Source organism: Rhineura floridana, chromosome 8 (genome assembly GCF_030035675.1).
Source record: "Rhineura floridana isolate rRhiFlo1 chromosome 8, rRhiFlo1.hap2, whole genome shotgun sequence".
Taxonomy (NCBI): Eukaryota; Metazoa; Chordata; class Lepidosauria; order Squamata; family Rhineuridae; genus Rhineura; species Rhineura floridana.
In genome coordinates, this window is record NC_084487.1 from 46,855,470 (window position 1) to 46,880,764 (window position 25,295).

The 25,295-nt window shown below is 41.1% G+C and overlaps 1 protein-coding gene across 1 annotated transcript in view; it reads left to right on the forward strand.

The window, feature by feature from the left end:
- Positions 1-22,383, forward strand: part of EP300 (E1A binding protein p300) — a 100,360-nt gene extending 77,977 nt beyond the window's left edge. The window contains exons 21-31 of the mRNA XM_061639242.1: positions 500-556; positions 1,370-1,447; positions 3,282-3,349; positions 6,525-6,675; positions 8,372-8,518; positions 11,112-11,225; positions 14,579-14,744; positions 15,115-15,279; positions 15,736-15,897; positions 18,068-18,349; positions 18,996-22,383. Of these exons, the coding sequence (XP_061495226.1) occupies positions 500-556; positions 1,370-1,447; positions 3,282-3,349; positions 6,525-6,675; positions 8,372-8,518; positions 11,112-11,225; positions 14,579-14,744; positions 15,115-15,279; positions 15,736-15,897; positions 18,068-18,349; positions 18,996-21,236 (3,631 nt within the window). The 3' untranslated portion in view covers positions 21,237-22,383. The remainder of the gene's footprint in view (positions 1-499; positions 557-1,369; positions 1,448-3,281; positions 3,350-6,524; positions 6,676-8,371; positions 8,519-11,111; positions 11,226-14,578; positions 14,745-15,114; positions 15,280-15,735; positions 15,898-18,067; positions 18,350-18,995) is intronic.
- The last annotated feature ends 2,912 nt before the right edge of the window (positions 22,384-25,295 follow it).

Below are 25,295 nucleotides of genomic sequence, written 5' to 3' on the forward strand. Positions count from 1 at the left end.
AAATGTGGATAGCTACAAGCTGCATGATAGCTCCTTAGAATTTTGCATGGTACCTGTTCCTGATGATGAGGAAATAATCTGTAGCTTCTAACCACACTGTCAAGCTCTGTGGTTATCCTACGGTGTTTTGGATTTTGAACCATCTGCAGAAGGGTGGCAGTGCTTAAGTCTATGGCCATAACCTATGAGTGGCAACTGTGCTGCACAATAAGCTTTGAAGCAGCCACTACATTGATCCTATATGTCTGAATTCACCTGTATTTTTCTGTGAAAGTAAACTTGTAATAGTATTAAGCTAGGTATGAACTTTCCTATTGGATTGTGATATCCTATCTTATCCCCCGCAGTCTTCCTTATTCTTTTCTCCCAAAAGTCATAATTCTTAAGAAGCAATATGCTTAAGTAGTACAGCAAAGTCTGCTGCAGATGCTAGGCAGCTTTTTTATTATCAGTAGTTATTATTCTTGTTACAACTACAACTATCCATTTCTCTCCTCAGCACAATAAATAAAGACCAGTTTTCAAAAAGGAAAAATGATACACTGGACCCTGAACAGTAAGTAATACCCGAGCAACCCAAATTACACTTTAAAAAATCATTCAGTTATAAGAAATCAAAGTTATTTCCCACCATTTAACACTTCAGATATTTTTGCAGGGTGAATGGAAGGCTTAAACTTTTTTCCCTTAGCCTGTTGCTTGCAGTACTGATGTTGTGCTGTACCTTGAAGAAAACAAACATTTGCCTGCCTAAGTGTAGTCCTATAATCAGAGATTGGGTCAGAAAAACATTTGATTACTGTAATATTTTTCAAAATTGCAGACTTGCATTGAAATATAAAAATTCAATTTGACTTTTTCAGAAGTTTCCCAATTATCTTAGTAAGCATTTTAACTGTGTTTGGTATACCTAGTTCTATCTTCAAAGTTATAGATCAGGTGTGGGAACCTCTGACTCTCCAGATGTTGCTGAACTACCATTCCCATCAATCCCAGCAAGCATGGCTAATAGCTAGGGATTATGGAAGTTGTAGTTCAACATCTGGAGGGCCAAAGGTTCTCCACACCTGTTACAGATGCATTGTAATCTGAATTCTTCTAGCAGTGGAAAGTAAGAAAAGAGAAGCTATAGGATTCTTAACAGAAATAAGTATAGTGCATATTGGAGAGTAGTGATTTGGAGTTAGGCAGTATCATTTTGAAGCATAATACCTTAGTCTGTTCTTGAATGAAGGTATATGTACAGCAGATGAAAAGGTCTGAAAAGTACATTCTGTACTTACACTACGTAATCTCCAGCAATAATACTTTTTTAAAAAAATCTATTGACAACTTCTGATGTTGCTTATGCTTTCATTCTGTCTTCCAGGTTTGTTGAATGTATAGAATGTGGGAGAAAAATGCATCAGATTTGTGTACTTCACAATGAGATAATCTGGCCATCTGGGTGAGTTGCTTCCTGTTTTTCCTTCCCTTGTTCTCTTACAAAGATGGTATCTCATTGATGTATCATTTTCTAGATATAGATACTGACTGTAGTTCTATATGGAAAATATGCTGGTGCCGTAATTTAAAATTGCATCCATGCTAGCTTAAAATGGCTTTTTAAATGTCTGCCATTGTTACTATTTTTAAAATCTCAGGTTCTTCAGGTTCTTTTATTTGTAAAAGTATTTGTGTACCGCTCTCTCGCAAACATCAGTGTACAGCAACATAAAAATTTAAAACTACAAATCAATCATTAAAATGACTGGCTGCTTGAAAATATTATAAACACCTGCATAGGTCCATCAGCACAAAAAAGCATTAAAAGGCCTTCCAAGGGATGCCTGAAAGTCAAAAGCGATGCCTGCCAAATCTCTGCTGGAAGAGTGTTCCACAGCATGAGACTGGAGGCAAATGCCCGACTTCTAATTGAAGCCAGTCAGGCCTCTGTAACATGGGGAACAATTAACAGTGCTCCTCCAGATGATCTTAGTGATCAGGCTGGATATAAGGGCTCAGGCAGTCCTTAAGATATCATGGACCCAATTTGTTCAGGGCTTTGTATATCAACACCTTGAGCCTGGCCCGGTAGCATATGGGCAGGCAGTGCAGATGTGTTAGCATGGGTGTCACATGTTGTCAGCTGTTTGTCCCCATCAACATTCTGCACAGCTGGAGCTTCCAGACCAGGCCCTAGGGCAGCCCCACATATCGCACATTGGCGACCATTCTCAAGATCACCAATGCATGGATTACAGTGGCCAAGTTATTCTGATCCAGGTAAGGTTATAACTGGTGTACCAGACGAAACTGGTAAAAGTCACCCCTATCCACTGAGGTCACTTGGGCCTTTAATGACAAACATGTATCTAGAAATATGCTTTAAAGGGAATGCAACCGCATCCAGAACAGGCAACTGGTCTGTCTTCTGGATACAGGAATCATCTATCCACAGATCTTCCATGTTCCTTGGATTCAGACTCAGTTTATTGGCTCTCATCCAGTCCACCCCTGCATTAATACTCTGGTCCACAGCTTGCACACCCTCTGTTATGGAGAAATAGAGCTGTGTGTCATCAGTATACTCACGGCATTGTGCTCCAAAACTCCTAATGACCTGTCCCAGTGGCTTCATATAGATGTTAAATAACATTGGAGACAAAATAGTGCCCTGCGAAACACCATAGCACAGGTACCAGGGTGTTGAAGACCACTCCCCCAATGCTACTCTCTGGTCTCAACCATGCAGGTAGAAATAAATGCAGTTGATGAACTTTCCCTCTTAGTAGACACCTGTTAATATACCCTTGTGTAATCTCAGTGCTGCTTTTAGAGGGACTTCCTACAACCCAAATCCCAGGCAGCTTAGTTTTCTACTTCCAGTGCCCTAACTAATGGAGTAGCACCAAATACACAGCTGCCACAGAATAAGCCAGTGTACATAATTCTCTAGCTCATGATGCAGACCAACACCCTCCACAGTATTTTCCATTCTGTCCATCCCATGAGCTGACCTAGTTAGACTTCATGTGCTCCTTTGCAGAAAGTGCAGCTTAAACTGCAATAAAACAGCTAGTTGGTAAAACACATCTTTTTGAGCAACGAGTCCTTTCACGGTTGGTATATTCTAAAATGTTGATCAAGACCAATATATTACCCTTCTTCAGATATAATGTTTGAAATAAATATAGGCTATTAGTATCAGAATATTAGGAAATATCAAGAGAATGTGTTTGTGGAGATTGACACTTCTATTTGGATAAGTAATTTAATGCTTTTTTTCAATTTTATTTCAGGTTTGTCTGTGATGGTTGCCTAAAGAAAACAGGGCGAACCCGGAGAGAAAATAAATTCTGTGCTAGAAGTAAGTAAAAAGATTACGTCAGTTGTCTTCCTATCAAACCTTTGATTGCTGTATTAATTTAAAACATCTTAATTCTGCCTTCCCTTGAAAGCGATTAACAACAAAAAATTTAATCAATATTATATAAAAATCAAACTACAAAGAATTAAAATTAGCAGAGTAAAAACAGCAGTCTAGATCAGTGGTTCCTAACATTTATGAGTATTGGATCTCCTTTGTAAGCTCCAAAATTTTTGTGTCCCCCCCCCCCCCCCGCTAATTGTAATTTTGGTCCCAGTTAATTGAAAAAAATGATGCATGGCAAAATCATATCTCCAAATACCCCTTTCCATTAAAAGACTGCAGACAGGAAGATGTTGCTTTCTTTTCTTAATGTAAAGATCCAATCAAATTCATATCCCCCTCCCCCCCCACACACGCGTAGTCTTAAGATGTATAGTCCTGTCTCCCAACACCAGTGGGTTACAGTGTTGGACTAAGAACCAGGTTCAAATTCCCACCCAGCCATGAGGCCCACTGGGTGACCTTGGACCAAACACAGTCTCTTAGCCTGACCTTCTCACAGGGTTGGTGTAAGGATAAAATAGAAAGGTGGGGGGACACCATGTGCACCACCTTGAGCAACTTGGAGGAAAGGTGGGATATAAATGTAATAATAAATGAATAAATAAATATACTTCTGCTGCAGTACCAGGATCCCAGCCTTAGCCAACCTGCTGAGCTTTTTTTTCTTTTTAATAATAATCAAGAAGCAATGATATGTTGGTGATGGGGATGCTAGATTGTGCACTGCAGACAACAAGGTGCACAGATTGAGGAGTGGGGTTAGTTTAGGCCTTGGGATGGATGATCATCAGAACGGATGACTTGGTTAGCGTGCCCTTGGAGAATGAAAACTGAGCAGAAGACAGATCAGCACATACACACCTGTGCCTTCTGCAGGCATCTGCAGGCGTACATGCATTTAGGGCACAAGGGAAGGGGGGAATGTCAGGTTCCTACCTGCTCGTGGTTGCTGCCTGTCTCTAGGCACCACCAGGGACTCCACCAGTCCGGACTGCCCTTTATTTTATTTTTTCTCTCCCCGCTCTAGCACAGATCTCAACAGATCCCCCTGCTAGGCAACCACCAGTCACGTCCTAATACTAGTATTCCCAGAGACTCTGAATACTGGTATTGTTATTCTCTTCACCGCTGCCACCATTTGTTACAGTTCCCCTTCAGCCTTGGTCATTACCTTACCCTCCCTTCTGGTCTGTGAAACCCCAGCCAAGGATCAGGCCTTTGGTAAACCAAATTAAGTATTTATTAAATATAACCAAGATAACCAAGATAACAAGATTTCTTCTTAAGGCACATAAGCATATGGTTTTACTCAATACTAATCCGAACTCCACCCCCCTCCTTCTCCACGCTCTCCTGGCAAACAACTCTCTAAAACCCACCAAAACAACCCACTCAGTTTCACCTCATCCACCACCACCACTTCCCAGATTCCACTGTCTCTCTTCCTTTTATACATTCAGCCATTTTAAACACTCAGCCAATCATCTAGCATTCTACTGCCCATTCACTCCCCCTCCTCTTTCACTCCACTTACCATGTATCTTCTAAACAACCAACACTTACCATATATACATTAATATAGGAACATCACAGGGAAGCCCAAGTGTTTTATTTTCTCTTACATCATATGCAGACACCTGCCCTCGATGTACCTGAAAAACCCTCTGCCACTTCAGCAAAAGTCCTCCTTTCTTGTTTGGAGCAATGGGGAGGTGTCGTCTGCCACAGCAGTGGGGAGCAGACAACATCCAGGGAGGGAAAGCTTTTTTTATTTTATTTTAAGGAATAAATAATTCATTTCTTTACTGTTCCCCCCCCTCCCGATTACTTGGCAGCCCTCTTGGGGGTCATGGCCCCAGGTTGGGAACCACTGGTCTAGGTCACAGTGTTTTCAGCAGAGATAAAACATTGTAATCCAGGTGCCTTCCTAAAAAGGTGATTTTTTTCTCCTTGTCAGAAGGTCCACTGTCAGGTCCTAGCCAGATGTATTTCAGCAGTATTTTGGATATGATGGAGGACCTCCACTGATTATCTTAACCTGTACAAACCTGCTTACTTACTGATTTAAAGGTGTTTTGTTTTAATAAACCCCATTGATTTCAGAGAGTTTTTTTGTCAAGTTGTGTGCTGAGGACTGTAGTGTTAACTGCAGGTTCCCTTTTTTTACTAAGCTGCATGTACTGCAGAAATTGTGGAGTAAAGCTGAGATACTCTGTTGATGAGATGAGTTCCATTTAAGCTACTGACACTACCTTCAACAAGATTGCCCTATCAGGAACATGATCCTAACATTAATCTACCTTTAAGTTGGAGTTTTGAGTCTTTGATCATTTTTATAATTAAAGAATAGGTTAATATAAAACTTACGTTGTTATTGGTGCCTGGTAACTTGCATTGACAAGGTGCAATTAGGAGGCCCAGTTCTCTACACATCCTTAAAATATGGAAGACATTAGCTTGCAGCATAACTATCCAAGAGTTTCATTCTTCAGTTCCATTTTCCTAAAATGGAAACAAAACCACCATAGGAGCCTGCTACTTCAAGTCGAACATCTGTTTGCTTTTTCCCATAATTAAATCTTCCTGGATTTATTGGGATCATTGCTTGAGCACTGGGGTGGGGTTGTTGCATTAAATGTGCTGTTTGATTTTCAGTTCCTTTCCTAATTGTTACTGATACTGTTTGTCTTTTTTTCTATACTGCTACACACAGAGGTTTTTGGTGAGCTGTCCACCAAGATCTCTTTCCAAAGTAATCAGTTCATGAAAGATCTTGCTCTTATGGTGGATAGTTCTAGATTTTGGACGTATATAATAAGAGAGCTGTTGCCCCAGTACCCTGCTTGGAATATTCCCACAGGCGTAAGGCCAACCACTATTGGAATTACACCATATGAATTCATTTTTCTGGTATCAGGATAATTGATCACTATCCAGGGCTACATTCTTTATTCGTTGATTAATAGGCAGAAGGTTTAGGCATCCAGGGCTAATGAATACAAATTTTAATCAGTAGGCCCCAAGTTAATTTTAGACCTATTTATATCTGGCTATTTTGGTGCTGATGTATTACCATGATAGTATGTTAAGAGTTATCTGATTTATTTAGGGTTACCAGCCACAAGACTTGGTACGTTCTTAGAGAACAGAGTGAATGACTTCCTGAGAAGACAGAATCACCCTGAATCAGGTGAAGTCATTGTTAGGGTGGTTCACACTTCAGAGAAAACTGTAGAAGTTAAGCCAGGGATGAAAGCAAGGTATGTTTCTTTCACTCTGATATGTTCCCATACGAATCCTCTGGTTGTGCTATTTCTACATGAGTTACAGCAATGCATTATACATTCTTTTGGTAATAAAGAGCACTGGCAATATATTTGCCATCAGTAGTATCTCAGACTCCTTAGTAATATGCTCAGACTGTTCTTTTGAATAATTATATTTTTTAAAGTACGTTTACTTTTTTATTAAAACTTTTTTTGAAAGTAAGGTGGATCAGTCAAATAAGATTATCATAGGGATTCAGCTGAGTACTGATTTTTGATATCAAATATTTAATAGTAAAAAATTAAGGAACATTTTCCCCCCAGTAGGTTGTAGGCATTTCTAAAGGTTTCATGTGCAGACTGAGGTGATCAGATCACTTCTAATGTTAAGATACTTCTTCCCTTCACCCACTTTCCTTAAAAAGTCAGTCATTTACATTGATTAGTGAGATAATGTTAATTGTGTTTGATGTTCTGTTATAATATGAATTATAACGTGAATGATTATAATAATTAGTAGGACATTATTCGTTGCATATCTTGTTAGATTTCATACAATGCAGTGAGAGTAAGAAGAAGGGAGATTTGGGGAAGGGAGCTGGGAAAGGCTAGGCAGGTAAACACAATCACTTAAGGAAGCTGAACAAACATCAGTTGTCCTTACATTCTTTTAAGAGATCATTCTTATCCTTTCCATACATGTGGCTATGCTCAGGTAGGTTTTGTTTCTTTTATTTATTGCTTATTAAACTTCTATCTTGCCCTTCCTCCCAGAAGGAGCCCAGGTCGGCAAACAAAAATAAACAAAATACCTTTAAAACATTTTAAAAATAAAATCTTAAAAATATCTTTTAAAAAAGCTTTAAAAACATCTTAAAAAGCAATTCCAAAACCAGACGCAGACTGGGATAAGGTCTCTACTTAAAAGGCTTGTTGAAAGAGGAAGGTCTTTAGTAGGTGCCAAAAAGATAACAGAGAGGGCACCAACATTAAAGGCCTGCTTTCTATGTTGTGCAGAACAGACCTCCTGATAAGATGGTATTTGCAGGTGGGCAATGATCGATTGGGTATATAAGGGGTAAATGGTTTTTCAGGTATCCTGGTCCCAAGCTGTATAGGGCTTTGTACGCCAAAACCAGCAACTTGAACTTCCTCTTTCAACAAGCCTTTTAAGTTGAGACCTTATCCCAGTCTGCATCTGTGTTGGAATTGCTTTTTAATATGTTTTTAAAGGTTTTTTTAAACAATATGTTTTTAACTTTTTTTTAAGATGCCTTGAAAGCTTCTTAAAAATTGTTTTTAAAGGTGTTTTGTTTTAATGTATTTTAAAGTCTGTTTTTATGATGTTTTAAAGTGTTTTTAGTGCTTTTGTTTGCCGCCCTGGGCTCCTGCTGGGAGGAAGGGTGGGATATAAATCAAATAATTAATAAATAATAAAACTTGGCCCAGCAGCGAATGGGCAGCCATTAGTTTTTTTATATATGCTGCTGTGCTGTCAAGACAGTTAAAGCAGTTTTTGTTTAAAAGATAAACACAGTTAAAACAAATCCATTATAAAATAAATAGCAGCAGTTAGTTTCCTTGCTTGTGGTATAATATCTGCATTTTCGATACAGTAGCGCATGACTGGGTTTTCTGTTATCTTTGCTGTGCCATGTTTGCCTTCAAATTATGCCTTTAAATTTTGCAGGTTTGTAGATAGTGGAGAAATGGCAGAACAGTTCCCTTATCGAACAAAAGCCCTCTTTGCTTTTGAGGAGATTGATGGCGTAGACTTGTGCTTTTTTGGAATGCATGTTCAGGAATATGGGTCAGATTGCCCTCAACCTAACCAGAGGTAAAGAACGACACTAATAAAGGTTTATTATTTTGCTTAGTAGTTACAGTTGGATTGTTGCTGGACATGTGATTTTGAATGTCTAAGAGTGTTAAACATTTTGCCCACAAGCAAGTGGCAAGACTGGTGGTAAACATATACAGCTACCCTTTTCTCCTGTTTTAACCCTTGCTTCCTTCTCACAGTTACGTTTGCCCCAAGCAGGCACAACTGTGTTTACAAAAGGGTCATTCTTTATGTTAGGAATAATTATTTACTTTATAGAAGCAGCTGAGAGTGTTTGTATCTTCAAGGCTCTGCGATTTTTGTCTAGCCTCCTGTAGCCAAACCAAAAATTCTAGTTGTCACATTCCCCCTCCCACCCCAGCAGCTGGCTTTGTGGAGGCAAAAGAAGTCTTGCTGGAAAAGCATTCTGGCTTCAGCTCATGCTTGGCAAAGGAGCTCAAAACAGTTGGCTGAAGAAACCTCTCCTCCCTCTTCTGTGGAAAAGAGAGGTGGGGGAAAGGAAGAGTGCTGCCATTGAGCAGCCACCGAAGAAACCCCCAGAGCAAGAAACGGTGAGGGAGTTGCTGGTTTGGCCCTATATATTTAAGATGCTCTGGGGGCCTTGGGCAATTTATTTATTTATTTTATTTGTATCCCGCCATTCCTCCCAGCAGGAGCCCAGGGCGGCAAACAAAGCACTAAAACACTTTAAAAAGGTAAAGGTGTCCCTGCACTTATAGTGCGAGTCGTTTCCGACTCTTAGGGTGACGTCTTGCGACGTTTACTAGGCAGACCATATATATGGGGTGGGTTTGCCAGTTGCTTCCCCGGCCTTTCTTTTACTCCCCAGCGTGTGCCGGGTACTCATTTTACTGACCACGGATGGATGGAAGGCTGAGTGGACCTTGACCCCTGTTACCGGAGATTCGACTTCCTCCTTCCATTGGAATCGAACTCCAGCCCCGAGCAGAGCTTCGGCTGCATTACCGCCGCTTTACCACTCTGCGACACTTTAAAACATCATAATAACATATCTTAAAATACAGCTGCTAAACCACCTCCAGCCCTCCTCCCAACTTTGGAAATGGGGAGAGGGGCAGGAATCACCAGAATCTTTCCAGGACAGTCCCCACCCATCTCTGCAGTGTCAGGGTTGGCAGGAAGACAGGCCAATGTTACACTCACCATGACAAGTATAATTATTGAAACCTGCTTATCTTCTGCATGGGGTAATTTTTTAAAAAGCTACTTACCTTAAATTCTGTATTTCTGTTAGAAGCAAATGAATAAGCTCTTTCAATTGGTCTTCCACTTGTGGATGGATGGGTAAATTGTTGCAAGGCCTATTGAGAGATGTGTCCTGAGAATATTGTTCTAGCCACACATGTACCCATATATCTTAAAACGGGAAAGTGGCCTATGAGTGACATGATTTTAATGGTGAAGTAATACCTGAAGTTCCACTGCAAAGTCAATTTGCAAGCTGTGTAGATATCAAGGATTTGAGAGATGTTAGTTCTTAAGTGGCACCATGTAAGCTAGTACCATATTTTTCTCCTAACTTTGCTTCTATTGATGTGGCATTGTTAATAAGATTATATATGTAACTGTAATAGATGTGCCTTATGAAACACGAGAACAGCTATCATCTGTAGCTTGGATACCAAAGAGAGCATTGATCTAGTGCAGCAAATGTGCAGGGTTGTTTCAGTCCAAATATCAACTATTTGACATTACAAGAAAAAAACTGAAAGGAACTTTCGACTTTGCATGCTCCTTTCTTTTCCTCCCTTGCACAGGACAGTTTTCTTCTCTTGCTATTTGGGGCAAGTCGGCCATCTTGTCTGAACCAGCAAACAATGGTTTGCGCTTGGCCTGCAAACCAATATTGGAAACACAAGTTTTATCCCAGTTTCCAGCCCTGTTTTTCAGGCCAAGGGCAAACCATTATTTGCCAGTTCACATAAAATCACAGAATGCAAGCCTTATGTTCGTTGAAGGTTCATTCTAGTAGCACCAAACTAAGGTTTGGCTTTGTGTTTCAACCTTTTCAATGTTACATTCTTCCAGAGATAAGTGCTGCAAAATAAAGTACAAAATGGATCCCAGTTCTTTTTTGAGCCACATTTGGAAATCTAAAACTGTAATGGGCACCACATAATACCTATTTCTCAGAAGAAAAAACTAAAGATGCTCAGAACCCTCCTCCAAACAGACAACTCCCCAACCAACCAACCAACCCTCAAAAAAACCCCAACTTTTTAAAAAAATTAAAATTTTGAAGGGCAGGGGGCATTGGTGCAAGCACCAAGAGAGTGTCTGTGGGTGCCATGGTGCCCATAGGTGCCTTGTTGGTGACTCCAGGTATAAAATACACAGAAAATCTATAGAGTTTGTTAGAGAAATGGCAGTGTAATTAAGGTAGCTATGCAGGTGAAAAATGTAAAGGAAGACAAAAACCTCAAATGTTGAAAGCACCTGCATTCCAACACAAATGGACCTTTTTGCTTGAGGACTTGAAAGATGGAAAATAGAAACAGAAGGTATTTAAACAGTGCAAAATGTCTTTGGTTGTGGTCTGGACTTACAAATTCTGTTTTTTCTCTAGGAGAGTGTACATATCTTACCTTGACAGTGTTCATTTCTTCCGCCCTAAATGCCTGAGGACTGCTGTTTATCATGAAATCTTAATAGGTTACCTAGAGTATGTTAAAAAATTGGGGTAAGCTTCCTGTTATTCTTTAATACAACATAATATCCAAAATTATTGAAAAAGGTACATGCAGATGTACATTTTGTGGATCTAGATGTTTGAATAATCTACTTTGAGTGAGCAGGAATATAAGACTAGGTTGCTTGTGAAAACTGTTAAATGCATTTTGAGTCCCTTCAGTGGAGTGAGGGAGTAGTTAGTATGTAGAGAAGTTCCAGGGTGACAGTTTTGAGCCGAGTATTGGTGTGTACTGTGTAAAGGGGGAACAATTCCTACAGTACCAAGTTACAAAAATCAAGGTAGTCTTCTTTCATGGTCTGTCTCAGAGATGGGAAAATCTCATGTAGTTGCTATCCCATGGGCTGTCCATGGTGTAAAACTTATTTTCCTCTGTTTTTCCCTTTGATTATTTATCTCTGTTGTGCCTTTTTTAGTTTATTTGTCTGAGGGTAGACCCTGTGTCCCATTTTCTTGTATGTAATGTTGGCCACCAGTCCTAAGTAGACATTTTGCTGCATGAGCTACTTTGGGAGATAATTTTTGTCTAAAGAAAAAAAGAAGGCATGATTAAATAAATAACCAGCACAATGAGAGGTCTTGTGGGATGCAAGGCTAGGCTATAAATTTAATCTAATTTCAGATGCAAAATGAAATATGCAAGGAGGAGTAGGTTGGATTTGAATAAAAGGTGGGATGATATTCTTATAAGAGGAGATTCTGGTAATTATCTCCTTTGTTGTGAAGCGGGTATCTGATTATACAAAATGTCAAAAGACAGTTAGGGATCTGTATCAACTTGGTTTTATTGTTTCTCTGCTTATTTCAATCATAGTTGCTACAGAATTCTTGCTTTGGGGAAGTAATTCTTTTCACTGACTAGTTAAATGTTCTTTGCCATTAAATGAAGCATATAGAAATAAACGATCATAGATTTACAAGCTGTTGGCCACCACATAGTGATAGTTGAGAAGATAAGTTGCAGAAGACTGAGGAAAGGGGTCTTTGTGCCATTAAATTGTAATTAGAATGGTCAACTAAATACAAATTTGTCGTGGGCCAGCAACCAAAAGCTGAAGTAGAAATTAGCTGGTAAAGCAGCAGGAAATATTGGGCAAGTAGCTTCAAACGGAAAAAACATAGAAGCTAGATTTTATAACAACTTGACTTCTGAAAGCAAAATGCAGCTTCACTGCAGCTTTCTGCATCAACTCTACCCCCTAGCCTATGATCTACAGAGCCTTCTTTAAAAGCCCCAGTTGTGGGATTGGTCCCAAGGAGGCTTGGATTATTATTTATTTTATTTGTTTATTATTTGATTTATATCCCGCCCTTCCTCCTGGCAGGAGCCCATTATAATATGGATAATGGGACAGAATAATATGAGAGTCAGGGTGGGGAAGGGTTTTGAGGGCAAAAGTCCATAGAAAGAACTGTATTTAAAACATTTTAAACCTGACCTATTTTCCCATCCCCAAAGAAAATGAGCCTAAAATGACCCACCCAGAAGGAGCCCAGGGCAGCAAACAAAACACTAAAAACACTCTAAAACATCTTAAAAACAGACTTCAAAATACATTAAAAGAAAAACATCTTTTAAAACACATTCAAACAAAACATCTTTTAAAAAAAGCTTTGAAAAAAGCTTTAAATCATCTTAAAAATCAATTCCAATATAGATGCATACTGGCATAAGGTCTCTACTTAAAAGGCTTGTTGAAAGAGGAAAGGTCTTTAGTATGCTCTGAAAAGATAACACAGCTGGTGCTTATCTAATATTTAAGGGGAGGGAATTCTAAAGGATAGGTGCCACAACACTAAAGGTCCACTTCCTTTGTTGAGCGGAACAGACCTCCTGATAAGATAGTATCTGCAGGAGGCCCTCACCTGCAGAGCGAGGCGATCGACTGGGTATATAAGGGGTAAGATGATATTTCAAGTATCCTGGTCCCAAGCTGTATAGGGCTTTGTACACCAAAACCAGAACCTTGAACTTGTCCTGGTAGCTAACGGGCAGGCCAGTGCAGTTCTTTCCACAGTGGGGTGACATGCTGGCAATACCCTGCCCCAGTGAGCAGTCACACCACTGCATTTTGTACCGGTTGCAGCTTCCAGACCAACGTCAAGGGCAGCCCCACATAGAGCACATTACAGTAATCCAACCTGGAGGTTACTAGTGCACGGACAACAGTTGTCAGGCTATCTGGGTCCAGAAATGGCCACAGCTGTCTTACCAGCCAATGCTGGTAAAAGGCACTCCTAGCCACTGAGGTCTCCTGGGCCTCTAACAATAAGGATGGATCGAGGAGCATCCCCAGACTACAAACCTGCTCTTATGACCTCACTCAAAGCAGGCAGTTGACCAATTGTACAAACTTAGGAACCACCAACTCACAGCACCTCTGTCTTGCTAGGATTCAGACTCAATTTGTTGGCCTTCATCCAGCCCACCACTGAGTCCAGGCACTGGTCCAGGGCTTGCATGGCCTCTCCCAATACAGATGTTACAGGGAAATAGAGCTGGGTATCATCAGCATACTGCTGACACCTAGCCCCAAATCTCCTGATGACCACTCCCAGGGACTTCATACAGATGTTAAACAGCACTGGGAACAAGATGGTAACCTGCAGCACCACACAGCACAATTGCCGAAAGACAATCACCTGAAAACAACCCTGGGGGTAAGATTGAAAACAATGTAAAACAGTGCCTCCAATACCCATCTCACCAAGTCGGCTCAGAAGGATGCCATGGTCAAGGGTATCAAAAGCCGTCAAGGGATCAAGTAAGAATAACAGGGTCGCACCCTGCCTGTTCTTCTCTCAATAAATGTCATTCATCAGGGCAACCAAGGCTCATTTAGTCCCATAACCAGGCCTGAACCCAGATTGGAATAAATCATGATAATGGGGAATAGTCTATTGATAGATGCTCCACACAACTTTAATAAATGTATTAAAACCTTAGATTTCTCCAGTTGTTAAATATTATTGAGCGTATACTATGACTAGCTCTTTTAAGAGAGATTAAAGTTGGATGGATAGAGTGGGACACTGGACCATGCATCAGAATTCTCAATCCCTTATAATGGTGTAAAGGTATATGAAGTAGCTCTGTATTGAAGTTAAGCAATTCTGGGTCTAGCCAGTTATCTAGATGAGAAGGTTATCTGCATCTCTCATAAATACACTCCTCTTGAGTTCTTTGAATTTGATGTTTCTAGGCTGCCCTTGATTCTGCTTGGTTGTTGTAGAAGAAATTATTGCTCCTGAAAAGATGGATAAATGAAGCAGGCAACACAATGAAACAGTATAATGAATAATAGAACACTAACTGACTTGTTTTTTTCTTTAATTATTATTAGATATACAACTGGACATATATGGGCCTGCCCACCTAGTGAAGGTGATGATTATATTTTCCATTGCCATCCTCCTGACCAAAAGATACCCAAACCCAAACGATTGCAAGAGTGGTACAAAAAGATGTTGGATAAATCTGTGTCAGAGCGCATAGTCCATGATTACAAGGTTGGTTTTGAATTGGATTAAGTAACTTTTTTTTTGTTCTTGCACCTTGGAATAGGAATTTATTTTGTAGAAATATTTTTGAGAAATGTAAAAATGTATTTAAGAACAGTATTGGGTATCCGATAGTGCTTAAAATGTAATGTTTGAAAAGCATTTGGATCTTATGAAGCATTTTCAAAGTGGTGGGAAGAAAAAAAGATGCACTGTAAATGCCTTCTGGAAGCCATAGAACCAAAACAGCTTTGAAGAACTGTTTTAGGTATGGAGTACAAGAGAGACTAGTTGGCCTTCTGCATGTGTTGCTTAGAATGTTTCTGCTTTGGGTGCTGTCTTCAATGTGGTGTGTGCTGAGAAACATTTTGTGTTGCAGGATATTTTTAAGCAAGCAACAGAAGACCGTCTAACAAGTGCAAAAGAGTTGCCTTACTTTGAAGGGGACTTCTGGCCTAATGTTCTAGAAGAGAGCATTAAGGAGCTAGAGCAGGAGGAGGAGGAGCGGAAGAGAGAGGAGAACACTAGCAATGAGAGCACTGATGTAAGGAAGTAACTTTTACCCAAAAAATGTCATCCATCATTTCCTTTTCTAAAAACCACAACTGGCAGATTAAATTGGCGTCATGACTCAGGGCCTCTCTTTAGAATTATTTAATTGCTTTTAGGTTAGTTGATAAAAGGAAGGAAAGGAACTAGTGACCAACCAAAGGCATCTTGTTGTCATTCAGGAATGACTTGTTAAAATGGCCCATAGATCATTCCAGCTGCCACAGTCCTTGCCCCATATGTGGATGAGATCAAGACATGCTTACGTGCCTTGCTTTGCTCCAACTGGCACCTTTGCCTTAGTAGTAGCAGCTTTGGGGCCAATAGTCTAATGAATCTTTTGTTAAGCTGATTCTTGACGATAGTTTAGTTATTCCTGGAAATGTTAGACCCTAAATCAAATGTGTCGTGCCTTTCTCAAACTTGTCTAAGTTCTCCATTCACTTTCCAGGTCAGCAAAGGAGATAGTAAAAATGCCAAAAAGAAAAATAATAAGAAGACCAGTAAAAATAAGAGCAGCTTGAGTCGTGGTAATAAAAAGAAGCCTGGAATGCCTAATGTCTCCAATGACCTTTCCCAGAAACTATATGCCACAATGGAGAAGCATAAGGAGGTAAGAGCAAAAATAAAAGGCTTGAATGGCCGCCTAAAATGCAACACTGAAGTGTGAATGAAACGTGTCCTTGGACTGTGAAAGCAGGGGCCTTATTTCCATATTAACAGAGGGAAGTTCCGTCATGGCCAAATAAGAATCTTTGTTTAATTTGCCACACAAGTTAGATCCATGGCTAATTTAATCCAGTGGTTTGAGGCTTCAGAGGGAATGTGGTACTGAAATGAGTAGCAGACTGCACACACATACATACTGTGGGGAACATTTTGGAAATAAGCAGCATACGTGGTTCTGTTTGTGTTAAATAAGTTCAAAAACTTAATTCTCCTTGGATATGTACATACAAAATATCTCTTAGGTACTAATAAACGTATATAATTAGTGTATGGACTGTATTTAGTAAATTGAGAAGTTGAACATTTTTGCCAAATTCTAAGGCACCATGCAACATAAAATATAGGAAAACATGCTCACAGATATACAGCATCAAATGCATATGAGGATAAGGCAACAAAGTGAAGAAAGCATTAAATTATCACATGGGGGCATACGATGGGGCTGAGATTGTTGAGTCACCACTGTGGCTAAGTGATCCTGGATTGGTTTTATTGTGATAAATGAAGTAAACACCTGGTAGTTAAACATCTAAATTGAAATGGAAATGGACTGCCTTCAAGTTGATCCCAATTTATGGCTACCCTATGAATAGGGCTTTCATGGTAAGCGGTATTCAGAGGGGGTTTACCATTGCCTCCCTCTGAGGCTAGTCCTCCCCAGCTGGCTAGGGCTTGCTCAGCTTGCCACAGCTGCATAAGCCAGCCCCTTCCTTGTCCACAACTGCCAGCTGGGGGGCAACTGGGCTCCTTGGGACTATGCAGCTTGCCCACGGCTGCACAGGTGGCAGGGCACGTAACCCCTGAGCCACTCACTGTGGGGGTGATATTTACTGGCCCTTGACACCTAGGAGACATGAGCAGGGATTTGAACTCACAGACACTGGACTCCTAGCCAGGCTCTCCTCCCCACTGTGCTATACCAGCTGTTTTTAAACATCCAAATTAGAGCACTGTAAATCAGATAAATTGGAAATGGAACACAACAGAAAGTATTCTAACTGGATACTTTACCATTTGGGGTACTTTTAGGGCAGGGGTGGGAACTTTGTAGCCCAATGGGCCAGATTGTTATCTCACCCCCACCTCAGCTGATTGTTGGGTCTTCCTTTCAAAGCGCTATCTTGCCCTGCACTGTGTAAAGGACTCACTAACTGATCGGTGGTACCTGTAAACATCCTTTCAGCCAAGCCCTGCTTTTACCTGCCCCACAGCTGACATATATTATGTCAGATGCAAGGCAGTGACCATGGCTTGGCTGAAATGGTCTTGTGGGCCGAATAAGGAGATCTGTTGCACTTGTTCGTTGTCAATCCAGTCATAATTAATGGCTAAGAGAAATTAATTGGTTACATCAGCATGTAGCATGGCCAGATTAATACTAGAACTCACCACAGTGAATGCTGGCTTCCTTGTCTGTAAACATCTTCAAATATCTGTCGCCCAATATTTGTAGAGAAAAGTGCTGGGAACAAGGCCGTCACAGCTGTGCCTTTACTCAGTGCCACTGGGCCTGGTTCCCAATATGTATATCAAGATGGGGCCCAGAAGCATTGAGAATCAGTAATATTGCTGTGGCTGCCTCATGTCCAGTGCTTTTCTTTACAATGTTGGGCTGAGGAAGTACAAGGTGGCTGGAGTTGCACTGCCTGCTGCCAGTGGTCCCCTCTACTGCTTGCTGTTCACAGTTCCCAATTTCTCCATTAGGTTTGGGAGGGGGCTTACTAGGAGGTGTTAGGGTGCCCACTAGGAAACCTTGCTTAGATTCCATCAAACCATGCACCAAACCTGATTTACTTTGCAGTGTTCAGTTCATAATGACGGGAAACCTACGTCCAGTTGTAGGATTACACAGTGCTATATAAATTATCTACCTGCTCCAATCACCTTGACCAAATACAGAGCAGCTGAAGCTTGTTTCTGGTGCTTGTAGCATGTTGCATGCTTCAAGCACTGTGCTGAGATTGAAAGCCATAGAACAGTAAGCATTATATAATTCAGGGTGGTGGCTGAAACCTCTTAGAATAAAGCCTAAAACTAGCTACTCTGTTTTTCAGGTATTCTTTGTGATCCGTCTCATTGCTGGTCCTCAAGCCAACTCCCTCCCTCCCATCATTGAACCTGACCCACTCATTCCATGTGACTTAATGGATGGGCGTGATGCCTTCCTCACCCTTGCAAGAGACAAACACCTTGAGTTTTCCTCACTGCGAAGGGCAATGTGGTCAACTATGTGCATGCTGGTAGAGCTCCACACTCAGAGCCAGGACCGTTTTGTTTATACCTGCAATGAGTGTAAACACCATGTGGAGACAAGATGGCATTGCACAGTCTGTGAGGTATGTCTCGCTTCTGGTGAAATAATATTTAGATGCTTATATTGAGAGATTTATGAAGCTGAGGAGGACAGTTTCTTTAGTGTTGTCCTTAACTATAACTCACTGTGCTGTTCCGTTTTACCTTTGGACATTTTTAAAGCAAATGCTCCCTACTATCTACCCAACTGTTTGGTATCTCCATTGTGGCTACTGAAATTCTTCAAAGATAACTCTTCCATTTTAATATGGCTCCCCCTCTGATTCAGAGTAAAGAGCACCCTTAAGGTATTACAGCCAGATGTATAACGGAAATGCATCCTCAAGGCCATTTTTGTGGGGATACCTATTTCCATGTGCTTAAATATTGCAAGTCTGCATCTGTCTGGGATGGGAGCAGCCTGTTGCTTTTGTTGCTCTTCATATTAGTCTTAATGTTCTTCCTCTGACACTTGTACCACTTCTGCTGATCTTCATTGCATACTGATCAATGAAAGTTTATTGCTTTCAGGTTAGATATTTTTTGTTTGACAGCTCATCATTAGCAATTTGGGATTCCACTATCTTCTACCAACGATAGACTTCTGCTATTTAATTTTTTAGAGATGGTAAACGTGTGCTTCTGTCAGACAGTAAGGCCAGTTATCTGACTAATCATTTCTGTTTTTAGGATTATGATCTCTGCATCACCTGCTATAACTCTAAAAACCATGAGCACAAGATGGAGAAACTGGGCCTTGGTATTGATGACGAGAGCAACAACCAACAGACAGCCACCACTCAGAGCCCTGGTGATTCACGCCGCTTGAGCATCCAACGCTGTATCCAGTCTTTGGTCCATGCTTGCCAGTGTCGCAATGCCAACTGTTCACTGCCGTCCTGTCAGAAAATGAAGAGGGTCGTACAGCACACCAAAGGTTGCAAGCGCAAAACCAATGGAGGGTGCCCAATCTGCAAGCAGCTCATTGCTCTTTGCTGCTACCATGCTAAGCACTGCCAAGAGAACAAGTGCCCAGTGCCCTTTTGCCTCAACATCAAACACAAGCTTCGTCAGCAACAGCTTCAGCACCGCCTGCAGCAGGCCCAGATGCTCCGGAGGAGGATGGCAAGCATGCAGAGGACCGGCATAGTAGGCCAGCAACAAGGGTTGCCCTCACCAACACCAGCCACACCAACAACTCCAACAGGCCAGCAGCCACCAACTCCTCAGACCCCACAGCCACAGCCTCCACCCCAGCCTGCCTCGCAGCCACAACCTGCACCTCCCAATAACATGCCCCCATATAGCATGTCAAGAACTCAGCCTCCTGCTGCTGTGTCCCAAGGCAAGGCAGGTGGCCAAGTAACCCCTCCAACAACTCCTCAGACTGCTCAGCCACCTATCCAGGGCCCCCCTGCAGCTGCAGTGGAAATAGCCATGCAGATCCAGCGAGTAGCAGACCACCAGCGACAGATGGCTCATCCAATTTTCCAGAGGCCAATTCAACATCAAATGCCCCAAATGAATCAAATTCAGCCTATGAGTGTGACACCAACTCAGATGGCCAGAGGTCCTGGTGGCCATATAGATCAAGGGATAGGACCAGCAGCAATTCAGCAGCAGGCAGCATGGGCCCAGGGAGGCTTGCCCCAACCTCAGCTGCAGCCAGGAATGCAGAGACCATCAATGATGTCAATGGTCCAGTCTGGGCAGCCGATGATGTCGCCCCAACAAGGAATGGGTCAAGTACCTGGTGCCGCTCAGTCAAGACCAAGTTCTGTGCCACAGGCAGCCTTACAAAACCTGCTGCGGACTCTCAGGTCTCCCAGCTCTCCCATGCAGCAGCAGCAGGTCCTTAACATTCTGCACTCCAACCCTCAGCTGTTAGCTGCTTTCATCAAGCAGCGGGCTGCCAAGTATGTTGGGAACCAGAATCCACAGGGCATGCCAGGGCAGCCTGGAATGCCCCAGGGACAACCAGGGCTGCAGCAGCAGGCCATGCCAGGGCAGCAAGGTGTGCATCCAAATCCAGGCATGCAAAATATGAATCCGATGCAAGCAGGTGTTCAGAGGCCCAGCATGCCTCAGCAGTCACCTCCCCAACAGCCACCACCCCAGCAGGCCATGGGTGGGATGAATCCTCAGGCACAGCCAATGAACATGAATCCCACGACAACAATGTCTCCCCAGTTTCGGGATCTCCTAATGAGACGTCATCAAATGATTGAACAGCAACGTCAACAGCAGCAGCAGCAAGGAGCAGGACCAGGGCTGGGTCCTGGCATGGCCAACCATAGTCAGTTCCAGCAGCCCCAGGGAGTTGGGTACCCCCAGCAGCAGCAGCAGCAGCAGCAGCAGCGAATGCAGCATCACATGCAGCAAATGCAGCAAGGGAATATGGGACAAATGAGCCAACTTCCACAAGCAATGAGTGCAGACACAGGATCCAGTTTGCAGCAAGCTTTCCAGCAGAGGCTACTTCAGCAGCAGATGGGATCACCAGCTCAACCCAATCCCATGAGTCCTCAACAGCACATGCTCCCTAGCCAGGGCCAATCCCCACACTTACAAGGTCAGCAGATTCCGTCATCGCTCACCAATCAAGTGCGTTCTCCACAGCCTGTCCCCTCGCCACGTCCCCAGTCCCAGCCACCCCACTCTAGTCCTTCCCCTAGGATGCAGCCACAACCTTCTCCTCATCACGTCTCCCCACAGACCAGCTCCCCTCATCCAGGACTGGTAGCTGCCCAGGCTAACCCCATGGATCAAGGGCACTTTGCCAGCCCGGACCAGAGTGCAATGCTTTCTCAGCTTGCTAGCAATCCAGGCATGGCAGGCCTCCATGGTGCAAGTGCCACAGAACTGGGACTCAGCTCAGATAATTCAGACTTGAATTCAAACCTTTCACAGAGTACACTAGACATACACTAAGACACACTGTAGCATTTTGGGAGCAAAAAAAAACTTATTTTCTCAAGACTTTTTGTATTGAAGACAATTTTTTTTTGAATATTTCTTAGCAGAACATTTTTCCCTGGAATACATCTGAACTCTGCAGCAGTAGTTTGTGGTTTTAAAAACAAGAAACCTACAAAATGAACCTGAGGGACAGTAGAATACAAAGAAAATATATTTTTGTTATGGCTGGGGTCATAACCAGTCCTTTTTCTTGTTTTTGTTTCCCTTTGCGTGTGTTGGGGAAGTGCTTGGGAGGGGATAGTTATTTGGCTGCTGACCAAATTGCTTCCTTCTCTAGCCTCCAGTAGGTTTTATTTTTTTTTAAATTAATGAAAATATGTAATATTGATAGTTATAATTTACTGAGGCAGATGGTTAACTTTTTCCCTATTCTGGTTTTCCTCATGTCTACTGCAAAAAAACAAACAGAACGTTTCCTAAAACTGGAGGACAAAAAAGGGTGAATGTTGCTTTAAAATACAGTGCATATATATATATATAAATATATATTAAAGATAAATACCAATTTTTCCTCTTTGGTTGGAAAGATGTCAATTCTTTTAAAAACTGTAAAAATTATTAAGTAACCCAGTCTCCCTCCTGAAGTCTACTTTTGTCCTCCAAGAATTTTCTATACCAGAGTCTGAGCTTAAACTTCAAGTATTACAATTTGTACATGTAGAGAGAAACAACTTTTTGCAAATACACAGGGGCAGCTGCCAAATGGATGTAGTATATATATTGTGGTTTTGTTTTCTTGAAAGAATTTTTTTTGTTATTTTTACATCTAACAAAGGAAAAAATAAAGAGGGTAAGAAACTATTCCAAGGGTATAATTTTAACCTGAGAGAAAATCCCTGGGGTTTCTTCTTCATGCTTGCTTTCTCTGTCCCTCCCCTCCCATTTCCTCCTCTTCCATTTTCTGTAAAACTTGAAAATAGAAAGCAAAAAACCCTCAAATGTTGTAAATCATGCAATTAAAGTTGATTACTTATAAATATGAACTTTCGATCACTGTATAGACTGTTAATTGATTTCTTATTACCTATTGTTAAATAAACTGTGTGAGACAGACTGATTTTTTTAATGCTTCCCTTCTTCTTTTCCCCTTCTATTGGTGCTTATTTTAAATTGGGGAAAGAAGATGGTATGCTTTTGCAAAACAAACAAAACACCAAAACCTTACCGTGATCAATTTGACAAACCATTGTGTGTGTGTTTTAAATGATGGGTACTTTGGGCTGTAATGAAGATGATCAATGTCTATCTTGCTGTGACTCTGTATTTACTTCTAATTGTGCTGTGGAAACATTCCTTAATAGCTAAGTGGGATGCTACCTAAGTGCTGCCAATTTGATTTAGGCAGCACCTGATCTTCAAAAGAATCTCCAGAACATCCTCCAGTGTGTGGGTATTGGAATGGAATGAGGGATTTAGTCTCACTGTAACATTCAGACACCATTCCACAATTCAACAGGTTCCATGCAATGTGATCTGAAGAATACGGGGAGTAACACACTTTGCAGGCACACTGTGTGTCAGTCTGCTCTGGCAGTAGCAGTTTTATTTGCGTTAGAATAATACTGTGAAGACTGAGCCTCCCTGCATAAAAGAGTACCATCAGGGAGCAGCAGTTGGTCATCTGTTTTCCATGCCCACTAAATAGCTAGCTACAGATCGAATGGTAAATGTAGTTAATCATGTCAGGGACCTGTAGAGGCATCATTGTTTCTGCTGAAGTGGACAGTCGAGAGAGATTTTGAGGAAGGTTTTGTGTTATTGTCAAATACTATAGAATTTCTGTCATCTTGGTGCTTATCTGGGCCTCTAAATATAAGATCTTCTAAATGATTCTCAGTCTCTTATACCCCTTTCTGGATTGCCTCAATACCAAAGTCAGGCTCTAGCCCCAATCATTTTTGAATGTATATAAACAAGGTAATATAGGTTGAATGGCAATACAATATAAACGAGAATATGTAAGATAGAAGATACCATAAAATAGAAAAACTCAAAAGAACGTACAATTACTTTTGCTGCAAAAACAACAAAAGAGGTTCATAGAAAATTGTTGTAGATACTCTGTATCTACAGTATTTCATGTATAAAGTATAAAGTTGTAAATTCATGAACTGTGGTGAGCTCAAAGTGAGAAACTTGAAATCCTAGTAATACAATAGATTTTGCAGATACAAAATTCATTTTTAAATTGGTCATTGATGACACTTTACCAGCTACTTTTATTTTGCCTTTTGAGTTTCCATCATTGCATTTTGTAGTATCACTCTATATCTTTGCAGTCATTGTTAGGTAATTTTAAGTTTATTGGTTGAAGTTAGTTACATTAAATCCACCTTTTCCATGAGCACTTATATTTTACACACACAAAATGTAATTGCTTTCCAGTTCTTGAGCCAAATGTTCATTCAAAACAGATGAATTGGAACTAACATTAATGCATTTATATTTCAGCATAAGAATTTGCAGGACAAAACAGCACAGAGAAATACTCAGCACCCTTAAAAGTGTATAGTAGATCTAAAACTCAGTGGGTTGAAAAAGATCCTTAGGTCAGCAAGCCTCTTAATGAAGTTTCTGCAGACTGATCTGCCTGATCCTCTCTTTTTAAAAGGGCAAGTTCATCTAACTTAGGTTACACTCGGTGCATTCTTCCATAATGAACATGCAGTGCCTTATCAGGAGATAAGAGTTACATAACTCTGGAAATCAGTTCAAGTTTACTGCAATTAAAGGCATACTGTGCAACTAAATCTTATTAAAATCCCAGATTCATAATCAGCAATGAGAAACACTGTCCCAGAATAAAAAATGTGTCCTGTACTTAGGCAGGGTCAGGTTGCTATCCCTTTTTCAGGCAGGAAACATGCAAAGGTAGGAAGGTGCTAGCTGTGTGCTGTGCCTGGCTGAGTGTGAAGTTCTTTCATGAAAAAAAGCAAAGCCACAACCTTACTTCTGTCTCCATCATAGATGGAGTTGTTTCAGCTGTGCTGTTGCCATGCTGAAGCAGGAAATGCATGCTCCCATCTCTTCTGCAACATCACATCAGGAATACAGCATCTGCATCTTCCCTGCCTCAGAAATGTACAATGCCTTGCAAAAATAATCAGACCCCTGACCAATGCTTTCATATTACTGAATTACAAATGGTACATTGTAATTTTGTTCTGTATGATTTTATTTTGAAACACTGAAACTCAAAATCAATTATTGTAAGGTGACATTGGTTTTATGTTGGCACTGTATATGATTTTGCAATAGACATTGCTGATCTTCCAGCCATTGGCTACATACAGGCTGGCTTTCTAACTTGGTGACATTTAGTCTTGCTTTTCAAGACAGCTCATAATCATTTTTTAAAAAGACACTGGAGGAAAGAAGTAGAAAGAAAAGGTGGAGTGCTTTAAGGCCAGAGCAGAGCAATGAGCTACAAGAAAGGATTTTGCATCCATTTTCACCCACGCTGATTATTTGCTCGTATAGTGGTTGCTGGTTTTCTTCCCTTTCTACTGCAGTCCCAGAGCAACCAATGTGGAAGATCAGGAAGTGTGGGGTCTTGAATGCTCTGTTTCTGTGCAGCAACAGCATTTTCAAATTCCATTTAGTGACCTAATTTCCCCCATCCCAAACATCAAAAATCTTGGGCTGTATCCAGTGGTTCAACATTAATTCTAATGAATAGGTGCCTGGTGTTTATAGTTTTAAAGGAGGAGAAACAATATGTGAAATACAATGCTTTTGAAGCATTAAATTTACTACTTTTGGGGGGGGGACTCAATTTACAAGTTTTGATCTTTTGCTGTAGTCAGGATTAGTTATGGGGGGGGAACACAGGAGTTGACACTTGAGTTGAGGTATATTTAGCCAGACAGTGGGGTTTTCTGAAGAAAACAGCTGTGTAGCTGGGACACCAGTTATCTCTACATTAACCCCCAAGCTAAGAACTTTATTACATATTTGCATTGGACCAAAACCTATGGACCTACACATTGGCCTCCCTTGCAATTTTTTACA